The following is a 27,148-nucleotide window of genomic DNA, read 5'->3' on the forward strand; positions in this document are numbered from 1 at the left end:
CAACCCCTTCAATAAAGTAGATTGTCATCTTCAGGGTTTTTTTTTTTTTTTGGGGGACCACATGGAAAAATGTGAGTTCTAAGTATATACCTGTACAATCATCTCATGCAGTTAAGAATCCCGCACTCCACACACTAGGCTTTCTTGCTGTCCCCCTTTCATTGCAAGTTTATTTCCTATTACCTTTAAGCCAAGGATGTGAACCTTTGGGGTTTCAGCTTTATATAGGCATCGCCTTCTTGACTCCCCACCTTGAGGGGAGCCCTTGTCTTTAGGGCCTGTCCTCCTGCACCTTTTGAAGCTGTGAAGGGAGAAGCCCAGAGTCTACAGGCTTCAGCAGAAGTCCTCAGGGAAAAAGCTGGCCTTGATGCTTATTACCTTCAGGAGTTGATACTTCCACTTCAGTTTTGGCCTCAGATTCCTCCTTTTAGTGTCATTCATAGGCAATGCATTTTAATGTTTAATTAAAAATTTTTTTCACTTTTCGTTTTGAAATAATTTGGAGTTAAAAAAAAAAAACTAGTAAGAGTTTCCATATATCCTCCATCCAGGTCCCCCAAACGTTAACATCTTATGTAACCACAGTACAATTATCAAAATGAAGAAATTAATACTGATATAATGCTGTATCTATAGACATTATTCAAATTTCTTGAATTGTCCAACTAATATCCCTTTTCTGGTCCAAGATCTAATCCAGGATCATACACTGCATTTAGCATTGTACTTAGTGTCTTTTAACCTGGAACCTTCTGTCTTTATCATTTATATCATTGATAATTTTTGAAGTGTTCTGGCCAGTTGTTTGGTAGAAAGCTGTTTAACAATGCATCCTTAAAAAATATCTTTCATATTTTATCCAGCATGTCACTCACTACAGTTGGTTGTTTGGGGTTTCTAAAACTGGAAGTCTTAAGTTGATTTTTAAATTATTTTCATAGACTAATTTTCTTTTTAATGCAAAAGATGAACACATTAGGAGTCAGAATTTTAAACAGATACAAGTTATATGTGTGACTTTGCAGTGAAGCCTTGGGATCATTCATCCCTTATACCCAGGTGTCCTTGTAAGGACCCAGGTTGACCTTGTACCTGCTAAGACTTTAAACAAATTGAGGAGTTCGGCAAAGGAAAGAAGCTAAATGTTCTGTCAGCTCTTTTAAGAATTTTAAGTTGAAATCATTTTAAAATTATGTCATCAAAATAGTTTAAGACCCTGCTTGCTCCAGGGAGAATTAGAAGAAAGAGGCATTAGCTCCAACTTTATTAGAGAACTTAAGGCAGTCGTTTATTTAATAAAATTGTCAACCATTTAACGTGCAGTAGTTGTAAATGAGGATCTTGCTTTTAGGTTTTATTTGTGATGTGTCTTTTTACGTCGTTTGTGCATCAAAGGATAGAGTAAGGAGGCTGGAAGCCATGTCTAGACATCAGCTCTGTAATGAGAGCTTTGGCGTCACGAAAGCTGACCTAAGTTGCGAATGGCTCTTAGGAGGCAGTGTGCTTGCGGCTAGAGGTGCAGGAACAGAGATTCAGGCAACCCACAAGGTTCACGATCACATCAAAAGTTCCATGGGAGTACGTTTTATATTGTCCATTTGACAGGACGTTATTTCACTCTTTCACACAATTACGGAGTTTTTAGATGGTTTAGCTATCTTGTCCTTGATTAGCAGTGCAATTCCAAATTGTAATGTTACTGTGGGAGATACAGTCCTCTTTATGACACTGCTTCTAGACATTTATGTCCAATGGGACCTGCCTGGGCTGGGTTTCTCAAAATGTTTAATACTAGAACATTATGTTGTTGTTGTTTTCCTTTTTTAGTTCTTAATGCTGAAAATCAGAAAGGAGGCACAATAAATTTACTAGAACAGCGAGAAAAGAGGAATCACACACTCTGAACCAAACTGGAATCACACACTTTGTGTCAGAATTGAACAGAGATCACTACAAAATATTCATGAGGGATTGGATACTGTGAAATGTCCTAAGTAAAATATCTAAAGATGATTATCGTGGAGTTTTAGTTTGTATTTACTGTGTAGGAAAATGAGACTGTCTTTGAGACACTTTTGAAGTGTCTGTATTGAGATGTCAAAATTGTCGAAATTTGTTGGCTACTAGGTATTTCATGAGAAGATCAACACCAGCAATAGAACACAGGTTCTCCTTCAAGTACGGCAGCAGTAGTTCTACTGTGGAAGTAACTTCTGACGTGAAGGAGGCCCACCGCACTTGCAGAGCTCCTTGTCCTCGGTCCCCTCTGGAGTCATTCTCTTCTCCACATGCTGTGCTGAGTGACGGGTACCAGCCCCTGTTATTTCTCCTCGGTGGGCACTGAATGATTTTTGGTTTGTCTTCTTGTACCCACCTCTGGTTCTGACCATCAGTGGCCTAGAGCGTTAACACAAACATCACTAGCAACGGTGTTAAACAAGTCTAAACACAAAGGTGTTCTGTGCGATAATTTTTTAAAAGATTACTTGTATAATAATAACCCTTGTCATTAATGTACAAAATGCTTTTAAGTGACTTGTAATTTGAATACTTGTGATGTATACTTGCTTTGCTTAATATGTGTGGGCAAAGCAAAATCTTGTGTAACAAGCCCTTAGACTTCCGTGGATTAGACTTTTGACACAGCAGGGGCCAGAGCAGAGCTGACCCTGGCTGCCTGCGGCAGAACAGTGAGGGCAGCACAGTACTGTGGGGAGAACCGCCTACTTCGCTACTAGAAGAGAAGAAGAGAAAGTTAATGTCGAAGGATATACATACATCATTACAGATTAGAAAGTCAAGAGAAATGCAGTAGTTGTTTGTGTCAGTTTACATTTAGCATGTGGTAAAGGACTATCACAAAACTGATTTAAAAATCAAAAGTTAATCTGAAAACGACTAATCATAATTTACATTAATAGTGATGTCAGGTTTGACTCGAGTTGGTTCTTAACATTTTAAGGTAAATAGGCTCTTGCCGGGCTTGTGAATGACTGGCAAAGTCACACTAATGACCTTTAGTGAGGCTCTCTAAAGGGTAGGTGGGTGGTGATGCTTATTAAAATACATTTTGAGTCATGGGATTTGAGATGCAGGGGCCTCAGGTCATTGGACATAACTAACTCCCTTGTTTACAGAGAAGAAACTGGGGCCCGGAGGAGTTCTGAAGCTTCTCCAGGCCAGCAGCCCGTGAGCTGGAGTGCCTGCGTCCCGGCCAGCTGTGAACTCCGGGTGCCACTGGCAGTCACCGAGGGCAGGTCCTGGTTTGCATTCAGGTTAAGATGTCCAACTCGAATGCTGTGTGATATTCTCCTACCTAATCACTAAGATTAAACTTTCTACCCAGAAAAGGCAACTGAAGAAGGGTATGAAAGTAGCTTTATAAATCTAAGTCCTTGTCCAGCCTCCCTCTGTGTCTTAGTCTTAGGGTTGATATTCTCTCTTGCTTAGCCTTTATTCATCTCATGTTTAATCAGTGTGCCTAGAGTTGCTGAGAAATAAAACACTGTTAGTTCAACTTTTAAAACTGCTTTCAGTTTTCCCTTCATCCCCTGTTGGATCCCTAAGGAATCAGCTTGTAAACTGTGGATTAAGCTTGGTGGTTTGCCTTATAAATTCAACCTTTCGTGGAATGAGATGTCATTGTAAATTTAAAAAATCATGATTTCATCTCCTATACAGAGGCACCAAAAGGCCTTTGTTCAGGAGGTGTGTACTGTAGCTATTTCTTCAAGCAGTCATGCTTTATTACTGTTGACTTCCCTTGGGATCACAGACACCTCTTCCAAGGAATAATCTAGAGGTGTCACGGTTATTTAAAAAACAAACAAAACCTGTGTAATAAGCATCAAATAGATATCAGACCCCCAACCTTGGTCTTTTGGGTTCATCCAAAATTAAACCGGCAGGTAGTCCAATTTTTAATAGGTTTATATAAACTCTTTGATTCACAACCCTCCTCTATACTCTCAGATGGTGAGCAGACAGGAGTGATGATTCAGTTGATCTTTTTTCCTGCAGGTAGGACTAAAGCAATTTTGGATTAGATTTCATGAATTATCTTAATTACCACACAACCATTGTCTGTTAAGTCAGTGCTGTCATTAAATAACTAGATTGATAACTAGCCTGATAGTTTTAATTGGTAATAGGTGGCTATCTATTCATAGTAGAACTTGGAATGGTGAAAGAGAAGTGTGATTTCAGCGTCCTTTAAGGTCCAGGGGGAAGTGGTCTATTCCCACTATGTATTTTAGCCTAAAAGATTATTATAAATAAATGATAATTTGTAGGACACTCAACAACTTCTAACACTTGTCTTTGAAATAAGTTTGAAAACAAATATATACATTTTAAAGTTTCCATTAACTGTGGGTTATATTAACATTTTTCACATAGTTAGCTTAGACTGAAAATGTTCATTAGTGTTAGAAAGTTGGGGAAATGGCTTATCTCGTGTATTTAAATGTTCGTGTGTTTGTGTACTATTTCAGCTCAGAGGGCAACACTTAAAGTGTACTAACTAAGCCACTGTTCCGTAACAGCTGGTTTGTAAAATTCTGGTAACATATACACGGAAGGATTACACAGAAGTAGTTATCTTGTCATGCACTTTAAAAAAACAAACAAAGAAACAAAAATACTAAACTAAAATGCTTCTGTCCTTGTTGGTGCGCCTGTGAAACACATCTCTGGGAAAGTTACATGACTTGAAATATTCTCATCTGTAAACTATATATAAACTTAAGGTGACATTCTTATAAACCAGGACCCTAACCTAGACAAATGCCTATTTTTAATCCACAAATGCCTATTTTTTATCCTTACTCCTTAGAATAAAATTAAATGTTCTAGGGACTTGCCTGCTGGTCCAGTGGTTAAGACTTTGCCTTCCAATTTAGGGGGTACGGGTTCAATCCCTGGTCAGGGAGCTAAGATCCCACATGCCTTGCAGCCAAAAAACCAAAACATAACACAGAAGCAGTATTGTAACAAATTCAATAAAGACTTTAAAATGGTCCACATCCAAAAAAAAAGTTCTAAAGTAGAACAAAAATCCTGAGTCAAGTGACATAGGTTTAATACTTCATACCCCTACAGAGATTCTAATACTGTGGGAGTGCTTGGTAAATATTTGACTTTTTAAAGTCCAAGTAAATGACTGTGACTGACCAGTGTTTTGCCTTTTAGAACCTTTATAAACAGATATAGATGAACAAATGCCTTTTTAGAATGAATGTTAATAAACACATGGGAATTAGGATAAAAAACTCAAGGCTTATTAAGAGGTAAGCCGGAGTCTTTGTGGAAAAGCTCCTGATGTTAGAGCTTGCTTTTTACTAATTTCTCTCTCTTAAAGCTGTAATGAAATGCAATGGAACCTCCAGTATAATGTAACATGTCTGCCTTTATCCAGAAATCAAACCTTCACCTGAATGTTTTAACTCAGTCCAAAAAAGCTGCTGCATTATCAACATTTAACATCTGAGCATCATTTAAAAGAGTAGTTCTGTGACCTTAACCAGCAGTCTACAACTGCCAGTTTTTTCCCTGTGAAGGGTATCTTGGTATAATAACATCTTTGCTCTTGTTTTTTGAGATGGGTTCATTCAGAAGTTATTCGGAGAGTCAACAGATAACACATCTGTGGTCAAAACAAAGCACCACACTTTCCTTTAAACTTGGCTTAATGTTTGAATTCTAAACAGAAGGTTGCAGGTATTTTATCTTTGCAGTAGTTTAGAAATTCAGAGTTTTACATAACTTTATGTGATCCTGGAAAAGCTGATACATTCTCTTTTTAAATAGAAGGCAATGTTAGCAGAAAAAAGTCTGAGAAAAGAGAAAACAGAAAAAAGTCTTATAGTTTAAGTGAATGCAACTGCTTCACTTCGCTGGAAGCAAACTGTTCAGGGGTAAAGCTACCAGACTCCCAACTTGCCACCTCCAAGTTCCTACTTCCAAATCCCTCTGCACTCTTAGTGTCCTGTGTTCTCACCATCAAGTGTCTCTGCTATTAAAGGGAACCCCGGAGGCCTTGTTTTACCTCCTCCATTCAGTTTTCCAACAAATTGCCTCCAGGATGTCTTTTACATTTTTAAAAGATCCACATCCCGTTAACTGAGTGAGCAGGTTCTGGAACAATGAAGGCCTTTTTCTCAAGTTTATACTACAGCTGGGAAGACAGAAACAATTAACTATTTAAATTACAACTGAAAATGCTAAGCACTTTTAAAGGGTTCGGCCTAAACCAGGAGATGGGAATGCCTTCTCTGAAGATGTCACATTTCAGCTGAAACTCGAAGGATAAAGGGAAGCTATCCAAGAGAAGAGGCTTGCTGGTCAGAGGAAAAGCAACAGAGCTGCAGCTTGAGAAGCCAAGGGGAGAGGGCAGAAATGAAGTGGCCAAATTGGGCGTCGGTGGGTGAAGACTATATCATTAACCAGAGAACAGTGGATCTTTTACGATCATACCAGCTCCTCCGAGGCAATGACTGTCTCCGTTACTTCACCCCACTCACTCACACCTCAGCTTACTCTCCAGATTCTGCCCCACCTCTTCAAGAAAGGTCTCCCTGTTGTCACCAGCAACCTTTGTCAGATCCAATGGGCCCATTTTGGTCCTTATGTCTTAGGCCTTCCAGTTGTTTGTGGCCCTGCATTGTTTATTTTCTGGTTTAATCTCCTTTGCATGCTTTTGCGTAGCCGGAGCGGAACTCTCCTAAACTTTTCTAAACAGGGTGCTCTTTGACCAATAACTGAGGTAATGTTTTAGAAAAGTCAGAGTCTTGAAAATAGTGACATAAAAACTTTGCCAGAAGGTGGCAGGGCATGATTTTAAGGTGCTCAGTTATGTTTCATCTACCTGCTCCCCCCACCCCTGTTCCCTGGCCCACTCTTAGAACTTGGCTGTCCCAACTCTATTCCTTGGGACCAATCTCAGGCTCTTCTACAGACTCCCTGAGCAATTGCAACCCCCAGTCTAGGCTTTAGTTTACATCTTTGCAGCCACTTAGTCCTCAGTTCATGTCTACCCAAGAATGCACCTTTCAGCTCCACACCAGACTACTTGCTGTCTTCACTAGGATGTCTTTCAGCGACATCTCAACAGGGAATTCCCTGGTGGTCCAGTGGTTAGGACTCTACGCTTCCACTGCTGGGGGGCCTGGGTTTAACCCCTGGTTGGGGAACTAAAATATCGCAAGCCACACAGCCGGAAAAAAAAAAAAAAAAAAGACATCTCAGCATCTAAAACAGTCTTTATCCCCAAACCTTGTCTCCTATTTTGCCTATATAAGCAAATGGCACCACTCCATCTAGTTATCAAAGCCATAAAACCTACGAATCATCACCCTTGATTTCCACAAACTCACCCAATCATTACCAAGTCCTGTACCTCCTTTATCTTTTGATTCTATTCACTTTCCTCTATTCCCTCTGCCACTACCTTAATTAAGACCAGCCATCATTTCCTCTCACCAAAGGAGCTTCCCTGCCTACAGCCTTGTCACCTTTTGAACCAGCAGTCTTGAGCAAGCAGATCTGATTTGATCCTTTCGTTTCCCCGAATCAAACCTTTTAGTGGTATCCACCAACATCAGACAGTCAAATTCATTCACCTGGCTTCCCAGGTTCTGGAGGACTGGCCTCCCCTTACTTCTCAAGCACATCCCTCCAGTCCCTTGTCCTGCTCTATACTTTAGTCAAACTGCCACCTTCTCATCTCAAGCTTGTGCACATCTGTGTCCCTGTCTAGGACCCCTTTAACAGCTAATGCCTCTTAACCTTTGGGACCCAGATGAGATGGAGACTTTCTCCGTAAATCTTTTATGTAAGGCGGTTCTCCTACACCAGCATACTGCGTTTCCCCAGGATAAAGACCTGTCTGCTTTTCCGCATTCTTAAGGTTGTTAGATCTGTGAGGGGAGAGGTGGTCTTATTTACCCCATCATTTTTTTTAGCACCTCGAATGGCAGATATTTTAAAAGTTCTAAAAAATGTAACTTTCAGCTTTTCTGATTAGAAACCTGCAGTTAAAACTTAGGAACACTCTGCTCTTAAGAAGACCCACTCCTGAAAAAACAGCCTTAGGTGCTCTCTAATTAGGCAGAACACTTGCTCAGTAACCTTCATTTACATTAGCTGACCTAATTAGACATCATTTAAAAAATGCCAGAGTGCCCTCTTAATCCAACAGTCCCTGGTGGCCCTGACCCGCATTCTTCTAGCTTGCCTCAGGTTCTTCTTGGTGGTTTGCAAAATCTTGCTGTTTTTTATCCTCCATGCATTTTCTTTTAATTCTTTCTTCTACTGCCTCTTTTCTACCATTTCTTTGTCTTTTTTGTTTGAAGTATTCAGAAATTACCAGCCAGAAACAGTGTTCCTTCTCAAAAAACTAGCCAAAGAGCTAACAACAGGTATATTCTTTATCTCTTCATAGCTCAAGTTTCTACTGTACAGCCTACTTTATTTTTAAAGACTTCTGGATTCTGAGATTTCCGGATGCCTACGGGCTGTTCCTGGATGACACACGTGTCGCCAGTCTACTTCAACAGCCACGAAGGAGGGGGTCAGGAAAGTTCTTACTCCGTAGCCGGCAAGATCTGCTCAGGTTAGCTGCTTGCAAATATTTCCAGAAGTAAAGTTTCAATAATCACATTTGCAAGAAAGGTGTCAAATAAGAATTAGGATATTTGAGACTCAGAAACCACAGAGCAAATATAAAATGGTTGCTAGTCTTAAGCCAAGCCAAAAGTCAATTTAAGTTAGGCGCAGGGTAGCTCATTCTGCTAATAGTATTGCTTCCTGTGGAGGAGAAGGAAAGGCCCCCAGAGGCCATGGCAGCTTGACACAGAACAGCAGAGCAGAGACAGGAAGAGGAACTGGCAGCAAAGGAAGAAGGGTGAAGCCACTGGCACTGGGCATTTGTAGGTATAGGTGATTTAAGTCAATTTTCAAAGCCAGAGGATGCTGGAAAGACCCTGATTGAAAATGTCTGATGGGTTAAACTGTGAAGTAGTAAACAAAAAGGAGTATGCCGTGTTGAAACCTAACTCTAAAAATGAACAAATCTATACAGTCTTATCTTTTGAATAATGTCACTAGCAAACATGATGTGTAATCTTTTAAAAGTGCCAAAAGTAACAGTTAATGGATTAAAAAAAAAATCTATATTCTGACAGGTATATAATTTAAGATCCATGACACACAAAATCACAATCCCCATGTAATTTAGTCTCCCTATATAGCTAGGAGGCCCCCCCCCCAATCCCTTTAAAATGTATTTTGCCCAAATCCCATGTGTTTAAAAAATCCCTTAATTTGAAACTTCTTTTGGATAATGTTTGAACTACTCAAACATTAAGAGTAATAAACACCTTCAATTCTTAACATGTATCAACGAAGTGCTATTGTTTTTCATCTCCAGTAGTGCATTTTTTGTCAAGAAATTTATTAACCTTTACAAACACTATTTTCACTCAATCATTCATAAAAAATGATTTCTGAGTAAATCTGTAATAAAACCGTATAATGTTCATCAATGCATTCAATAAGACCAGTTTCATCCATGGAACATAATAAACCACTTTAAAACAGCAGTTTTCATTCACGTCATGTAAGGCTGTCAAATTAAAAGTATTCCTTATAATGGGTTGTTACCCAAGAAATCCATTTCACTTCATGTAAGACTGATGGATAGATCCTCTAAGAGTAGAATCTGAAAGTAGACTTCACCTCTTTGGTCACCTTTTCAGTCTCTCTTTCAAACAAGTTTCACAACAGGAAAATATTTGTGAGCAGAGAAATCAAATTCAGGAGGAACCTGTAAAGAAAACAAAGTCAATTTATGTATCTTATACATATTCAGACAGTAAACAAAATAAAGACTATTATAATTTTAGAGTTTCTCATGTTTTTAGAGAAAAGGCGGCACAAAAGAGATTTAAAAGAAAATGATGTAGCTTATCTCTGGATTTATGAAGGTCATTAGAAAACATGCTGAGCAGCGGTTTTCTAACTTCAGAGAATAGTTAACAAAAGAAAATGGACTTAAATTACAGGAAAAGGTCATGGGCCAGCAATTTTTTTTTTAGTTCCAGGGTCGCTGATACTCCTGAGCAATGAAATGAATCACTGCTAAAGCAGAGCAGGAGATAAGAGAGATCATAGAAAAGTAATGGGAGTAAACAAACAGACGTTATGCATATAATGGGCAAATGCCACCAAAAATGCCTTGGTGGTTGGCCTCTTCTGCACCGAATGTTGATACAGCACTAATGATACAAAAGCATTACCAATGGAAGCTTACAGAATCTTCCATGTCCTGAGCCATTAAAGGCTCTAATTATTGAAGCATTCACTTTTCTAAAGGCAGATGACTTTTTAAATAACTCTCCCATAAATTTGTTTACACACATTTTCTTTTATTATCTTAAGTCATTCAGTAATTTACATGGAAGCGAAGACTTTAGAGATTTTAAGTCAACAAGATCTTTAAGTTTCAAGGAAAAACAGCAAGCTCTGATCTATTTTCTGCCACTGAATCTCTTTTAGAATAGTTTTTATGAGCGTTTTGACATTTTTGTAATATTTATTCATCTTACTGAAAAAAAAAATGAAGTTTTACAATAAATTAAGACCATTTATTTTCCCTACAATATACTTACCTTAGATTCCTTTTTGTGTCCTCCTGCCAATAACTTCACAACCACAAAGTTGGGTTTGGCAACCTTTAAAATTCTATTGACCTAAACAATGAGCAACATTAAGCTATCAAAACATAAAATTCATAGTCAAAATGTATTTATTTATAGATAATAAGAGGAAATTGGCACGATGTACGTGTTGCTATTTTATTAAAGTAAAATATTTTATTAAAAGGCAATTTAAAAACATGAACACCATCATACGTCTTTTAGTAACACAGAACTCTAGTAGTCAACCATGAAGACTTGAAAGGGCTACTGTATCTCTTTTTCATTAAAATGAAAGATATTACACTGCAAAGTCTTACAAAGACAACACAATGTAGTGTTTGGGGCATGGACTCTGAAGTTAAGCTGTCCGTTTTCAAATTCCAGCTTTGCCACTAACTAGCTATGAAACCTCTGGAAGTTTTCTAACCTCTCTGTTCCTTAGTTTCTTCATCTGTAAAAATAGGGATAATAATTTACCTTTCCCACAAAGACTTGTTCTGAGGATTAAGTGAGTTAATATATATTATGAGCTGAGACCCACACCTGGCAGGTAATAAGTGTCCTTTAAGTGTTAACTGTTAATTCTGACAACCATTTGTCTAAAAGACTTCTCCTGAACACATGAATAACAATGGAATGAAATATTCACTTCTCTTAAGAGGAAGTAATGGGCAACTTGAAGGAAAACAAGTTCCCATTGCCCTCTTAGTGACCTCACTTGACACGTCACCACGAGTTCAGGAACTGCTTCTCCTCAGCTCCAGATCACACATCCACTTACCTACATGACTACTCCATTTGGACATCCAAAAGCCATGTCCAAAACTGAGCTCCAGACCTTCCCAGCCCTGCCTCCCCCATGCTCCAGCCTGCAGTCTTCCCTACATGACTCAATCTACCCTGGTGGTGCTCAGGCCAAAAACCTCAAAACCATCCTTGACTCTTTCTCTCTTACCCCACATCCAATCCATCACCATCAATCAATCCCATTGACTAGGCCTTAAAATTCACAGAGGACGCAATCACTTCTGATCCACTAGCACCACCACCTTTCAACTGGATCATAGCTATGGCCTCTAACTGGCTCTCCTGCTTCCACCCTTGGTCCCACCACAGTCTATTTTCAGCACAGTGGCCAGAGTGATCCTTTAGAACAAAAATCAGATCTGGTCACATCTCCGCTCAAAACTCTCCAACAGCTCACCCCCTTGTTCACCTCACTCCAACACAAAGCCCTTGGCGGGCTTCTCTGGTGGCGCAGTGGTTGAGAGTCTGCCTGCCGATGCAGGGGACACAGGTTCGTGCCCCGGTCCGGGAAGATCCCACGTGCCGCGGAGCGGCTGGGCCCGTGAGCCATGGCCACTAAGCCTGTGCATCCGGAGCCTGTGCTCCGCAACAGGAGAGGCCACAACAGTGAGAGGCCCGCGTACCGCCAAAAAAAAAAAGCCCTTGGCTGCTCTTCAAATACAACAGGGCACACTCCTACCTCTGCACCTTTACACATAGTGGACCCCTCTGCCTAGAAGGCTCCATCCCCAGAGGGCCACGTGACTTGCTTCTTCACCTTCTTCCAGGACTTGCTCAGTGGCCAACTTATTTAAAAATGTCTAATCCCCTCCACCTGCCTCCTTGTAGCATTCACTATCCCTATTCCCAGCTTGATCTTTCTTCATAGTACTTATGATCTTCTAATACACTATATAACATTTATTTATTTACTGCTTGCCTCCCCTGCCCCCAGGAGGGCCCAGATTTCTGTGTTTTTTCCCTGCTGGAACCTACCAGAGTGCTTAGGACCTAGTAGGCACTCAACAATATTTGTTGAGTTAAATAAATGAAGTCCACTAAAAGAAATATTCCATCTATTACAGGCACCTTCCTCTAATTTTTATACTCCCCTCTTTTATTTTCTTTCATTATGTGACTATATATGATTTTTTTAAAAAGTCATCTCTCTCCTACCCCTCTTCCCTAAGGCACTTAGCAACCCTCCTAAGAAGCAAACACTGTTATTAATTCTTATGTATCTTTCCAGAGATATGTTATATTCATATAATATTGCCACACATACATGTAGTCTTCCTTTCTTCCCCTTGACTGAAAGGGCAGCATACTATACATACAGATTTTAAGCTTGCTTTTTAAACTTCTTATATTCTGAAGAACATTCCATTACAGTAAATAAATATCTTCCTTGTCCTTTTTAGGGCTGCACGGTACTCTACTGCATGACGAAAAGTCATGTAACAGTTCCCTCTGATGGACACTAAAGTTTCCTCATTTTTTTACTATTACAAATCCTGCTGTAATAAATACTCTTGTATATTCATCATTTCCCACATGTGCACATGTATCTATAAGATAAATCCCAAGAAGGAGAATTTCTGGGCCTAAGGACATGTGATTTTTGACAGATTGCTAAATACCCTTCCATGGAGGCTGTACCAAGATATACTCCACAAAATGGTCTGTGTTACAGGTAACTCTCATTTACAGAATAAATGCATTTCAATAAAATTAGGTATAAATTATGAAACTAACAAAAGGCTGAAACAGTATTTTATATTTTACAAGTTCTAAACTCTGTAGAATGATACTCAAAATAGTCTTCAAAAACAAGTCTTTAGGGGGCTTCCCCGGTGGCGCAGTGGTTGAGAATCCACCTGCCGATGCTGGGGACACGGGTTCGTGCCCCGGTCCGGGAAGATCCCACATGCCGCGAAGTGGCTGGGCCCGTGAGCCATGGCCGCTGAGCCTGCGCGTCCGGAGCCTGTGCTCCGCAACGGGAGAGGCCACAACGGTGAGAGGCCCGCGAACCACAGAAAAAACCAAACAAACAAAAAAAACAAGTCTTTATTTTAAATGGTCAAGTGGAATACAGTTATTTTTACTTCCTGTGATAATTGACCAGATCATTTTTTAGACTTAAGATTTATATAATTATATTTTAATACAGTAAACTATAAATCAAAAATTTAAAATCTTAACATAACTGAACTGTGCATCAATCTGGATCTTATTTCTATTCTTTCTGCTTACTTTATGGTTCTAAGTCTTCATTTCTCTTTGCATTGATTTCTAAATGTACACAAAGGAGATATTTACATCACTTCTTTCATCAAATAATTTTAAGTCTGACAAGGTTAGGTTAGCAAAGCTATTTGAAATCCTTAGCAGAAACACTGACAGGCTTCATTTATTAATACTGTAAGGTTCATTTTATAATTAAACTGTCATCCAGTAGTAAGATAGGTACTTCCTACCAAGCTTTTCCTCTAGAATTACTGTGACTGCAGTCTTACCTCATGGTCTGGGTTTGGGATATTTTCCAATATCATTTTTGCCTGCTGAAAGTGCTTACTAGCTGCCACATACAGTTCTGGAGACTGAGGAGGAGGGCTATATTTATTGAGGTCAGACATTTCCTAAAAAAAAGAAATACTATTATTTAAAACATGCTTAATATGAAAAAACTCTAAAATACCTTTTTTTAATTAAAGAATTCTACATTGATTATCCATTCACATACAGACACTAAAGCAAACACTTGGCATGTCCCTATTTTTTTTTTTTTTTTTTTGCGGTACACGGGCCTCTCACCGTTGTGGCCTCTCCCGTTGCGGAGCACAGGCTCCGGACGTGCAGGCTCAGCGGCCATGGCTCACGGGCCCAGCCGCTCTGCGGCATGTGGGATCTTCCCGGACAGAGGCACGAACCCGTGTCCCCTGCATCGGCAGGTGGACTCTCAACCACTGCGCCAACAGGGAAGCCCCCTATTCAATTTTCAACCTTCATATACCACACCTCATATTATTCTCATATTTAAATAACTGTTAATGTGATGAGTATATCCAAAATCAAATAATTTTCCTACTATTTAAAACTGCTATTTTATTACTTTATCCCATTGATCCAATACTAGTTTGACTTGACTGTTTTAACAAAATGGCTAGGTACGAACAGCCCATGTCCAAGGAGGTCTAAGACTATTTTACAATTATTTTAAGGAGCAGGTTCACCTTGAACTGCAGATAGTGCACTGGCGGTGGTGTCATTACACTGTTGAATGGAGCAAATCTGTGCTCGTATCGAACTTGTTCACTATCGAGCTCAAACTTGGGTTTTCGTACTTTGCCATCCATGTCAAATGCTACCATGGTCTACAGTAAAAAAAGAGAGAAAAACAGATGGTATTAATATGAAAATGTGAACATCCTCATTAATACAGAATAGAAAACAAGAAACAGCTATTTACACATAATCAAAAAAAGGCTCAGAAATCAGAAACAGGGAGAGAAAAACTGACTTTAGTATTCATTTTGATATCCTGAGCCACCTTTTATACAAAAAATGTTCAAGTTCCAATGTCTAATATATTACTAATTTTCCTAGTGAAATGATGCCACATGCACATTATTCTTCCTAATGCTTTTATAATAGCTTTGAAACCTTCAAGTAAAAGCTCCTGAAGAGAAAGTAGAATATAATTTTTATAAGAAAAGCATTGGTCCTGTTTTTCAAACAGAAGTCCATATTGTTTTATGTATTTTAATATAAGTTGCCTTAAATAATTTCTTGAACTGCCAAGCACAACTTAAGAGTTACTGACTCCTGAAAATGGCTGCTTTGCTTAAGCCATTTACTGTGGAGCTTGCCCCATTCCTAATACACTTCTAAAAAAAATCCAGACCCCATCTCTTCTAAGAAACCTTTCCTGATCATCAATCAGAAGTAAACTCTTCCTTCTCTTAGTACCTATGCCACATATATGTCACCTGGCCTGTCATTAACTAGGCACGTGACACAAGGATCACATCTGATTAGACTTGGTATGCTGCAATGTAGCCAGTACAAGATATCTGACACATGACAAGGGTTCAATATTTGTTAAACAAATTAGTAAACCACTAGACTTTGAAAAAAGGTAATTTTCAAGCAGATAGTAAAAATAAAGGTGAAATTAGAACCTGGAAAGAATCACAGAAGAGGGTTCATTTTATTGGGTTGGCCAAAAAGTGCCTTCGGTTTTCAAGAAAAAATAAAAGACACATTTTTCATTTTCACCAAGAACTACATTGAACAACATATTCACCCTTTCTGTTCCACTACCTTCTGCATTTTTCAGGCAACTTCATAATTCCATCTTCCCAAAACTTTTTATCTTTTTGAGCAAAGAACTGTTCCAGGTGCCTTTCACAGTCTTCCAGGGAATTGAAATTTTTTCCATTAATAGAATTTTGTAAAGACCGAAATAAATAGAAATCCAAAGGTGCAATGTCTGGTGAATACGGTGGATGAATCAAAACTTCCCAGCCAAGCTGTAACAGTTTTTGCCTGATCATCAAAGAAACAGGCAGTCTTGCGTTATCCTGATGGAAGATGATGCGTTTTCTGTTGACTAATTCTGGATGCTTTTTGTCGAGTGCTGCTTTCAGTTGGTCTAACCGGGAACAGTACTTGTTGAAATTAATCGTTTGGTTTTCCCGAAGGAGCTCATAATAGAGGACTCCCTTCCAATCCCACCAAATACACAACATCACCTTCTTTGGATGAAGACCAGCCTTTGGTGTGGTTGGTGATGGTTCATTTCACTTGCCCCACAATCTCTTCCGTTCCACATTATTGTACAGTATCCATTCCTCACTGCCAGTCACCATTTGTTTTAAAAACGGAACGTTTTCATTACGTTTAACTAGAGAATCCCATGCACAAATACGGTCAAGAAGGTTTTTTTTCGCTAAACTTATGTGGAACCCAAACATCAAAGCGATTCACATAACCAAGCTGCTGCAAATGATTTTCAGCGCTTGATTTGGCTATTTTGAGTATGTTGTCTATCTCCCGCATGGTATAACGTTGATTGTTCTCAATTAATGTCTCAATTTGATCGCTATCAACTCCAACTGGTCTACCCAACCACGGAGCATCGTTCAGCAAGCAATCTCCAGCACAAAACTTCGCAAACCACTTTTGACATGTTCGATCAGTCACAGCACCTTCTCCATACACTGCACAAATCTTTTTTTGCGTTTCGATTGTGTTTTTACCTTTCTTGAAATAATAAAGCATAATATACCAAAAATGTTGCTTTTCTTCCATTTCAATATTAAAATGGCTACACAAAAATTCACCAATTTTGATGTCTTTTTTTAAATGCACACTGAATATGACAGCTGTCACATACAATCTAACAAAATTGTTTCGAATGAAGTTAAAGACAACTAAGTGCTACCAGAGCCATCTTACAGAAAAAACTGAATGAACTTTTTGGCCAACCCAAAAATTAAACAATGTAATAGCAATGTAGCAACTTACTTTAAACATTCCAGCACACATATTCTGATATGCCTGGCTCATTGTGATCTCTCGGCTCAATGGGCGAACTGTAATGAGAAAGAAAATCATCCAAACTCTTTCCCCCTTCCTCTTGCATTACTGCAGGAGAAATCTAAATTTTAAAAAAAACCTTCCCTCTACCTTGTTTACTAAATTAAAATTTCAAACAGTTTGTTCCTACGGGCTAAATTTTATTTTATGGCCCAAATCTACAAATAATAAAATATAGCAGAAAGTTTAAACAATAACTGTGTTCCCAAATAGTTAATACCACAAGATTTTAGTATGAATTAATTGTAATTTCTTCTCAAGTCACAATACAGGGACTTCTTTTATAGGAAAGCCATGGATACAAGTCATTTAATGACCCACCCAAAGTGTTGAAATCTGAAGGGAACACAAAGCACTATTTTGTAACAATTGTAGCCTATCTGTACCCTCCCATGAGTGATTAACAGGGGAGTCCCTCTGAAACATTTCTTTCTCCTCATGGTCCTTGGGCAGTATGCTGAAGTGCTCTGTGATCATCCTTCTGTGCTGACTGTAACAGCACAACTCCAGATTTCCTTCCTTCCTGAGCTGTCAGCCTTCTGTCAAAAGAGTATCAAAAGTCTCCTGCTGTCTTGTTCCTTAACCTATCTTATTCCATGTGGCTACTTCTTCTTGTCCTAAGGTCCTTTGACACATGAAATAGCAAAGCAGTAAAAGAAAAGCAAGAAAAGGAACCAAAAGGTTTGTACCAATATTGTGACTCAGTTTCTACCCTTATACCTTCTGAAGAGAAGATGGGTGAGAATTAAAATATAATGACTAATTCACCCATTAAAATGCACAGGTAGCTCACTCCAATGTTACTTATTTCTTAAGTTTAAAAATAATTCACAGTCTAATGCAGCTGAATATTAAAAAAAGAAACAACCCAATCAAAAAATGGGCAGAAGACCTAAATAGACATTTCTCCAAAGAAGACATACAGATGGCCAAGAGGCACATGATAAGCTGCTCAACATCACTAATTATTAGAGAAATGCAAATCAAAACTAAAATGAGGTGTCACCTCACACCACTTAGAATGGGCATCATCAGAAAATCTACAAACAACAAATGCTGGAGAGGGTGTGGAGAAAAGGGAACCCTCTTGCACTGTTGGTGGGAATGTAAATTGATACAGCCACTATGGAGAACAGTATGCAGGTTCCTTAAAAAACTAAAAATAGAATTACCATATGACCCAGCAATCCCACTACTGGGCATATACCCAGAGAAAACCATAATTCAAAAAGACATATGCACCCCAATGTTCATTACAGCACTATTTACAATAGCCAGGTCATGGAAGCAACCTAAATGCCCATTGATAGATGAATGGATAAAGAAGATGTGGTACATATATTCAATGGAATACTACTCAGCCATAAAAAGGAACAAAACTGGGTCATTTGTAGAGAAGTGGATGGACCTAGAGACTGTCATACAGAGTGAAGTAAGTCAGAAAGAGAAAAACAAATATCGTATATTAACACGTTATTTATGGAATCTAGAAAAATGGTACAGATGAACTGGTTTGCAAGGCAGAAACATAGACACAGATGTAGAGAACAAACATATGGACACCAAGGGCAGAAACGGGGGGTGGGGTGGGTAGGATGAACTGGGAGATTGGGATTGACATATATACACCAATATGTATAAAATAGATAACTAATAAGGACCTGCTGCTGTATAAAAATAAATAAAATTCAAAAAAAATTCACAGCACCTTTCTTTTTTTTTTTTTTACCTTTCTTCTTTTTTTTTGTTTTTTTACTACTACGGCCTTTCTGCTGCTCTTCCATTATCCTTTCCTCTGCCATCTGAGAGCCATCAGCACGACTTAATGTTGACATCAACCATGCATAAAGGAATTCAGAGAGATACCTTAATGGAAAGAAAATGTTAGTTAATGGCAGATGTCTAAATGAGATAGCTTGGTCAACGCAAGTACTAGTATTAATAAAGAGATATTTTTTATAATGCTTTAAAAGTTTTTTTCAAAAACAAAATTATTCAATTAGATAATTGACAGATCTTACAAGAAATGGGCATTACAAATGATTAACTTTCCCTTGTTGCCACACAATACGGAAAATTTTGTTTAATTTCTTACAATGATATGAGTTTTACAACTTTTCTGAAGATTTCTGGTGGGGAGGGACAAATTAGTGGTATGGGATTAACAGATACAAACTACTATATATAAAGTAAGATAAGCAACAAGGATTTACTACATAGCACAGGGAATTATACTCATTATCTTTTAATAACCTATAATGGAACAGAATCTGCAAAAGTACTGAATCATTTTGCTGTACACCAGAAACTAACACGATATTGTAAATCAACTATACTTCAATTAAAAAGAGACTTCTTGATAATTATGTATATATATGTAAATCAAATGAATGTCCATTCAATTGTTTTTACTATATCAATATAGGTCACATTTCTCCAAAACCTATTAAGTAAATGTCTTATTTTGTTATTAATTACAAAAGGAAACAAATACAGAAAAAATAAAAAATTATAAACATGCTAGCATACAATTTACTTGAGTTTATTCAATAAGGAAATGTGACACAGATTATTCCACCAGATACTAAATTTTCATAAGTTTAAACTAACAAACAATACTTTCTCTTAAGCCAGAAAAGCAGTTTAAATCTAGGATATGAATATATATTCTTTAAATAAAATTAAGGACCACTACTACATTAATGAAAATCAAAGATTTATAAGAAATTTTATTATGATCAAGTTTGAGTGTATGACACCTATTCCCCCAATTTTTCAAACAGTTATAAGGCAGGTTATAATATTAAAACACATTAAAAAAAAACATAAAAAAAGAACATTTTAAAGCAAAACAAGGGAATTCCCTGGCAGTCCAGTGGTTAGGGCCTGGCGCATTCACTGCAGTGGCCCAGGTTCAATCCCTGGTCAGGGACTAAGATCTGCAAGTCAGGTGGCACGGGAAAAAAACAAAAACAAATGAAAAGATACAACTGGAATGACTCAGATACTGTATCTTAAAGCTAAACTGAGCACTACGCTTCCTGGCAGTTAAAGCAAACCAGTATATATATATATATATATATATATATACATATATATATATATTTTTTTAAAGTATATAATTTCACATGGAGAGAAAATCATTCCTGGCAATGAATTTAAGAAAAGCATTCAATATAGTATACTTTTATAGGATACAAATGAATTTTTTCCCCCATCACACTACAAAATGAGGGTTTGTAACCTCTCTTAACTCAATGAGAAGACTTTTCTTCTTCTTTTATTTTTTTCTGCCGTGTCATGCAGCATGTGGGACCTTAGTTCCCTGACCAGGGATCGAAGGCACTGCCCCCTGCAATGGAAGCGCAGAGTCTTAACCACTGGACCACCAGGGAAGTCCTGAGAAGATTTCTATAGGGAACTAATGATACCTTTTACCTTTTAACTATCTAACAGAAGGACAGACGAGTAAAGGGGATAGCTGGCACAATTCAGGACTTTCCTTTCAAATATCAGATATTTCAATGAGCTTTTATTAAAGTGCTTTATCAAAATTAATACACAATTATATCTAAGGAGAGTTATAATTATATCTAATTATATCTAAGGAGAGTCAGTGTGCTAATACTCTATACCAATTCTCAGTTGTGATCTCAGGACCAGCAGCAGTCTTAACCAGGAAAGCAGTTAGAAATGCAAATGATTCAGTGGGTCCTACCCTAGACCTAGTAAACCAGGAACTCTAGGAACAGAGCCCCAGCAAGTTGCTTTCCAAGTGATTATGATGCACGCTAAATTTAAGAATCACTGTTTTCTACTGATTTTAGAAGGGTCCACATGCTTTAGGAATCACATTCATGAAGAACAACAACAGTGTATATATACCTTGTGAAAATATTGGAGCCCAATCTGTAATTTTGAAACTAAAAAGCATTTAAAACTAACATGAAAGTAGACCAGAAGGGTACTTACAAGCAGAACTAAAATTTCTTTTTTTAACAAGAGAAGAAATGAATCTGCTCAAGTATTTATGTAAATTTCTAATGGAGTATTTATCTGAATATCATATGCCAATCCATTGTGCAAAAAAACATATAAAAATTGTATCTTGAGAAATCAAGAGCACAAAAGCTTCCAGTTAGCTGCCTCAAACTACAATACTTGAGCATGTTCCCCTATAAAATGCCTCGTTTGAATAGGGGTGTCTAGTATGAATTAATAATAAAAAAAATCCCAAGTAGCTATAACAACACCTGTTGGTAAGAGTTGTTATCTGTTTTTCATAACCAAGAATTACCTGTTAAGAGCCCTAGCAGCCATGACCACAAAACCATGTTAACAGCGTAGAATATAATGACTTTCCTGCCTCCACCAGCAGTGACTCCAGGGAATATACAATATCTTAAATACCAACTTAAATAATTTAAATATGAATTAAAAAGATGAACTAAGATCTAATTAGTTATATTAGGTATATCTTAGATATATTAAGATCTAATATATTAAACTTAGCTGTTTGTGATTGGCAATAATAGGTCATTACTATTTTAAAATTACCACAACTAAATTACCATACTTTACTAGACTAAGAAAAAGATGCAAGATAACTGAATTCATTAGCTCTCAATTTTCTTATTTTATTTCTGTGACAGCTATTTCACACCTAAAATATTCTCAAGCATCCTCTTACTACGTTTATCTCATCTCCAACTGAAAGCAAAGAACTACTCTGCTGAAGATCACCTATTATCAACTCCTTCAAAGCTCCTGAGACAAATCCTCAGGGCCATAGTTTGCCAAGTTATACTCCCAATGATAATCTTAGCCATAATTTCTTCTCAGAAGAAAGATCTGGTTCAAATTTTGAAACTTTAATTCAGTTAAGTACATTCCACAGCCAGTACACAGCATCACTGAAGTCACTGCAAAATGTATGTTAATTTTTCTCTTTGGAAACAACAAAAGCTCGTCACAATCCATTTACTTTGAAGCCACTTTTATTAGTGAATTTTAAATAAATATTACAACGGCTAGAAAAAATATATTTGTACATTTTTATGACACTTAAGATGTTTAAGATGATCTAGGCTCTAATTTTCAACAGATATTTTTCAATTGTCCAACAACTAAATTTCAAATACAGTAAATAAAAAAGTACCTTAAAGTTAACACTCTACTTTACAGATACTCTCTCAGATGTTACGTATCCCACCCACCACCAATTTTAACTCCAACTGCTCTCTTACCAATATATGTAATAGTACTCGTGCATGCTGTAGAGTTCCAATTCAAAGCCACTTAGAAGATACTGTATCATAATTCGAAGGTTATGGTAAAGGACCCAGGTACCTAAACAGGCCAAATGTTGCCTTTGGGGCTCCTGTTTCAACAGCATAGTGTGAAGGGCTGCATCAACCTTCTCTGCCTATCACAACAAAACATCATAACATTAACTTTCTTTTTAACGTAATGAGAGAATTACAAAAACATACAGCTAAAAATAGCACATGAGCAGAAAATGTACATCTCACCACCTCAAGAATTCATACTTTCAAATGCACCTTTGGTTAGGTCTACATTCAAACTTCTCATTTCTCAAAGCATAACATTTATCTAAACATTTCCTAAATTAAAAAGATATCCATTTTATAGTACAAAAATAAAAATAACTGACTTCATAACTCTAGTTATATTATTAATATGGTTCTGCTCACAAATTTACTTGAAGATTAATACATTTTTATTATAATGTAAACTTGCTCTAATTATAACTACAGCTCTACACATATTTTACAATTCATCCCGATTATCAAAAAAAATAATTTAAGATGTTTCAAGGTTTGGATTATTGTTTTGTTTTGTTCTGTAAACCCTTTCTTTGGCATACATAACTGTGACATTTTAAGTCAATTCACCATATTGAAAAATTAAATAGCCATATTACTGTTCCAAAGAATTGTTTTTGAAAATCTGGTCAAGGTATATGAATTGCTTAATTTTGGAAGGGAGGGCAACTTGTTGGCTCTTACCTCATCCTGCAAGGTGGCAAATTCCTCAAGAATATGACCAAGCTTATCTCTCTGTCGAGCCCTGTTATGTCCATGGATCTGAATGAGACTACAGAATGGCTGCAATACACAAACAGTTTGTTAACCGTCAATATGAAATATGCTTATACTAAAGAAAATTAACATTCAAAAGTTAACAAGTTTTCAAAATCTTGCTTAAGGGAAAAAAATGTCTATAAGAATCATGCTATGCATACTTTTTACATAGGTGTTTCTTTTTAAGAAACAATACTGGAATTTATCAATAGCTAGAGGAATGGCTGTTTATGAAACTTGTTTTCATATGGCAAAAATATCTTCCTTCAATCTTTAGATATTTTCCCACAAATTAAAAAGGACAGTTTCTTTTTTGCTTATGTCAAGCCAAAAGTCAATGTTCAAGGCTGACACTTCTCTGCTGCTTTAAATATACCAGAATGCCTAATAATTAGATAATGGCTAATACCTACAAACCCTGACTAAGGTTCTTTATTCCTATTCTTACCTACACAGTATTCTCATACAAAATATTGTAACATTTCATGAATCAGACAACAGACAGGATCAGAAGTTTGTTCTGATTTAAGAAGTATGCATTTTAAGATTCTTTAAGGATAATAATGTTTTACATTTGCATATTTTGACAGATATTATCTCATTTAATTGATAAATAGCCAATAAGAGGTATAGAGGCAGTATTAACGTTTCACTTTTTAAAGATTGAGAAGTTTACAGAAAAGTAAAGTGATCTGCCTAATAACAATAAAATGTTAGTAATAAAAATAAAATCTGGTCTTTTATTGGTTTTCCGTTCATCAAACCATGCTGCCTTTATATCTATACAGATTATATACATATACATATATATACACACACACACACACATATATATATTTAGTAACTGGAATTAGGCAAGAAAGAGCTGTCTATAAAGAGCTTCTAATTAAATAAGAATGATTTATAATTAATCACCTACAAGGTTTTTATTTTTCCAAATTATTTGAGATTTGAAAAAAGTTCATGCTCTCATCTAAAAGGGATAATTTTAATTTTACTATAATCCTGTTCTCATTAAGTCAGTACAAAGATAAGTGCCTGGGGATGTTACCCATATTCTTTGTTTATAAGGTCAAAAATAAATAAAGTTTTTGTGTCCATTTAAAAAAAAAAACTGAACTCCTTTCTTCCCAGATGGAGGTCATAGCTTATTCTGTTTCTGTGGTCCCCAAAGGATACAGTGAAAGGGCATCAAAAGGTGCCCTCAGTATCTAACAACGTTCCAGGGAGACTACAGGTTATGAAGCTATCCACTTGAGTGTAAGAAGAGACAGAAATTTCCTACGAATTTCAGGGAAGATGAATAAGAAATGTCAGATGAAAAAATAGCACAAATTAATGCTACTGAAGATACTGCACACCACGATTTTTAAGTGTCCACCATAATGATCCAAATTGTAGTTCTTACCCGAACACAGTGAGTAACAAAGGAATCAATACAGTCCTTAGCCTGGTGATTATTATATAGGCAGCACCTGTAAGATAATATAATATTCTTGTTATTAAAATTAAACTATTTGGCCTACAAATAGAAGTGGTGATTATTGTAGGTGCTACCAACACATAGGGAAAGTGGAAAAATGAGAAAATGGAACCAAATACATTACTAAGTTGAAGACTGCTAACATTACAGTCTGGGAGGATCTGCTACCTGCCTGGCCCTGGAGGAAATACAGAGCTGAATAGTTGGAAAGATTTTTTTTTCTTTCCCTGAGGTGGGACTGACTGTAGCCTTTGCACCTAAGGAGATGGGAAAAAGTAAACACTTTTCCTGGTGCACTGAAAGGAGCTGACAACTTGCTACTCCTAAATGTTTGCCATAACTGAGCAATGTGACCAGAACCTCAAAGATAAACAGAGTCATGTTCATGCAACAGATAATGATAAAGCATGCAGCAGCCAGGAGAAAGAAACGGCAGGACACCTGGAACAGGTGGCAGCAAAACAGAAGTGGAAGGCCACTTACTTTGGGCTGGAAGGCCCAAAGTAAGAAAATTACTTAAGATGACAAAAATAAAGCCCTTAAAAAAAAGACTTTCTGGATCTGAAAATTAGGATTTTCAAATTTAAAAATTTAGTAGGTGAAAGATGCTCATAGTAGCCTTGAAGATCTAGGGAACAACTTTTTTACAACACAGCAGAAGTAAGAGATAAATGTCATGAGGAATACAGGGGGGAAAATCTACAAGATAGAGTATATAAGGAGCTCTTTAAAAAAAAAAAAAGAAAAAGAAACAGATGAAGGTGAGGCAATAATTAAGTAAATAATAAAATAGGAAAAATGATCTGATTTGAAGACTTGAGGCTTTAATGACTGATTTCCAGATAGGAATAGTTGAAAATCACACATGAACATTCTGGTAAAACTCTTGAACTCCTAAAATAAAGAGAAATCTACAGTCCTCCAGAAGAAAGTGTCAAGTCACTCACAAAGGAAAAAAAACATTGTAACATCTGTAACATTGGAATTCTTAAAACAGCAGGATAACATCAATAGGCTACCATGCAATGAACTTTCCTATATACACAGTCGATTCTTGGTATTTGTGATAGTTATGGTCTATAAACTTGCTGTGGACCCTGAATAGAGAATACTGAAACACTGCTGCTAGGGTAAAATACAGGGTTAGGTTCCTGCCAGCCTCTGGTCCCAACATTTTAATCAACCGATCAATGTATAACCTTGGTTTACCTGTATTTCTTTTTAAAGACACTATACGTAATGTACATTGTTAATTGATTAGCAATGAACTCACGCCTGAGCAAACCTTATCTAACACACATATAATCTCTCTGTAAGGCACACCACAGCCTTCTTGTGCCAGGAACACTAGACGGCACATCACTACACTTGGAGGCCATTAAACTACAAAATCACCAACAAAAAGCACAAAAACAGGGGTATCTAATAGAGTTTACAGTATAAGGCACAAGAAGACAGAGTTGCCTTGTTTGACCTCAGCGTTGGGCGACTTGAATATTTTGCCACTCTGCACGTGTCCATGAATACAGCAGGAGCAGAGTGAATATTGGTTTGAGGGTTAACAAATACATTTTAGCGAGTAGGCAAATTAACAAATACAGAATCTGCAAGTAATGAGGATCAAACTGTAGTTAAATCTAAATGGATAATGATAAGTGTGACAATGTGGAATCTAAGTGTTAAAGACTGTTAAATAGAAAAGACAAAATGCAAATTAAGAGGATGTAGACACTATTTCATATACGTCATATTGTCAAAAACTGAAGAGTCTGAAAATGCCTAGACTATGGGGAAACTGGAATCCTTATACACTGTTGGCTGGCATACCAATTGGTTCAATTATTTTGGAAAGCAATTTGGCAAAATTAGTAAAGCTGAAGATGCACATGCCTATGATTGGCAATTAATTATATTTTAAAGTATATAGTCTATGTGCAAAAGGAGACATAATTCAAAGACGTTCACTACAGCACTGATTTCAACAGTGATAAATTAGAAACAAGGTAAATATCCAATTGTAGAGAAAAGCAAAATAAACTGCAGTACAGTTGAAGGACAGATTTTAGTGAATAAAATAAATTTGCTGGATAAACTTGGTCAATTTCAAAACGCTAATGTTGAAGGGAAAAATCATGTGGCAAAAGGATGTATATATAGTGTGACAAAATTTATGCAAAGTTTAAAAACATAAAACAAACTGATATTATTTATGGACACATATATTTGGGTAAAGTATACAAGCATTCATAAAAGTGAAACACATAAACTGTAACGTAGTGGTTACCTCTAGGACTAAAGTAAGAGAAAAGGATGAGGTGAGGGAGGAGGATTTGAAATTATAGTCAGCAGTTCTCAAAATGTGCCCTAGGTTCACCTGGTGGTGATGGTAGGGGTGGCCCTTGAGATGCTTTTGGGGAGAACACAAGGTCAAAACTATTTTCATAATAACATTAAGATGTTATTTGCCTTTTGCTCTC

The 27,148-nt window shown here is 37.1% G+C and overlaps 2 protein-coding genes across 3 annotated transcripts in view; one reads left to right on the forward strand and one right to left on the reverse strand.

Moving 5' to 3' along the window:
- The window catches only part of GOLM1 (golgi membrane protein 1), a 59,868-nt gene extending 52,629 nt beyond the window's left edge, over positions 1–7,239 (forward strand). The window contains exon 10 of one of the 2 annotated variants that reach the window (XM_029201712.1): positions 1,828–7,239. In XM_029201712.1, the coding sequence (XP_029057545.1) occupies positions 1,828–1,904 (77 nt within the window). In that variant the 3' untranslated portion in view covers positions 1,905–7,239. The remainder of the gene's footprint in view (positions 1–1,827) is intronic. The other variant, XM_029201713.1, reaches the window with a different exon arrangement.
- Positions 7,240–9,432: 2,193 nt separating this feature from the next.
- NAA35 (N(alpha)-acetyltransferase 35, NatC auxiliary subunit) overlaps positions 9,433–27,148 on the reverse strand; it is an 87,437-nt gene continuing 69,721 nt past the window's right edge. Inside the window, exons 15-23 of the mRNA XM_029201711.1 lie at positions 24,597–24,663; positions 23,114–23,212; positions 22,331–22,509; positions 18,814–18,950; positions 17,013–17,080; positions 14,717–14,857; positions 14,000–14,122; positions 10,668–10,748; positions 9,433–9,823 (exon numbers count right to left, since the gene is read on the reverse strand). Coding sequence (XP_029057544.1) covers positions 9,764–9,823; positions 10,668–10,748; positions 14,000–14,122; positions 14,717–14,857; positions 17,013–17,080; positions 18,814–18,950; positions 22,331–22,509; positions 23,114–23,212; positions 24,597–24,663 — 955 coding nt within the window. The 3' untranslated portion in view covers positions 9,433–9,763. The remainder of the gene's footprint in view (positions 9,824–10,667; positions 10,749–13,999; positions 14,123–14,716; positions 14,858–17,012; positions 17,081–18,813; positions 18,951–22,330; positions 22,510–23,113; positions 23,213–24,596; positions 24,664–27,148) is intronic.

Source organism: Monodon monoceros, unplaced genomic scaffold (assembly GCF_005190385.1).
Source record: "Monodon monoceros isolate NGI ecotype Baffin Bay Population unplaced genomic scaffold, NGI_Narwhal_1 Super_Scaffold_5, whole genome shotgun sequence".
Classification (NCBI taxonomy): domain Eukaryota; kingdom Metazoa; phylum Chordata; class Mammalia; order Artiodactyla; family Monodontidae; genus Monodon; species Monodon monoceros.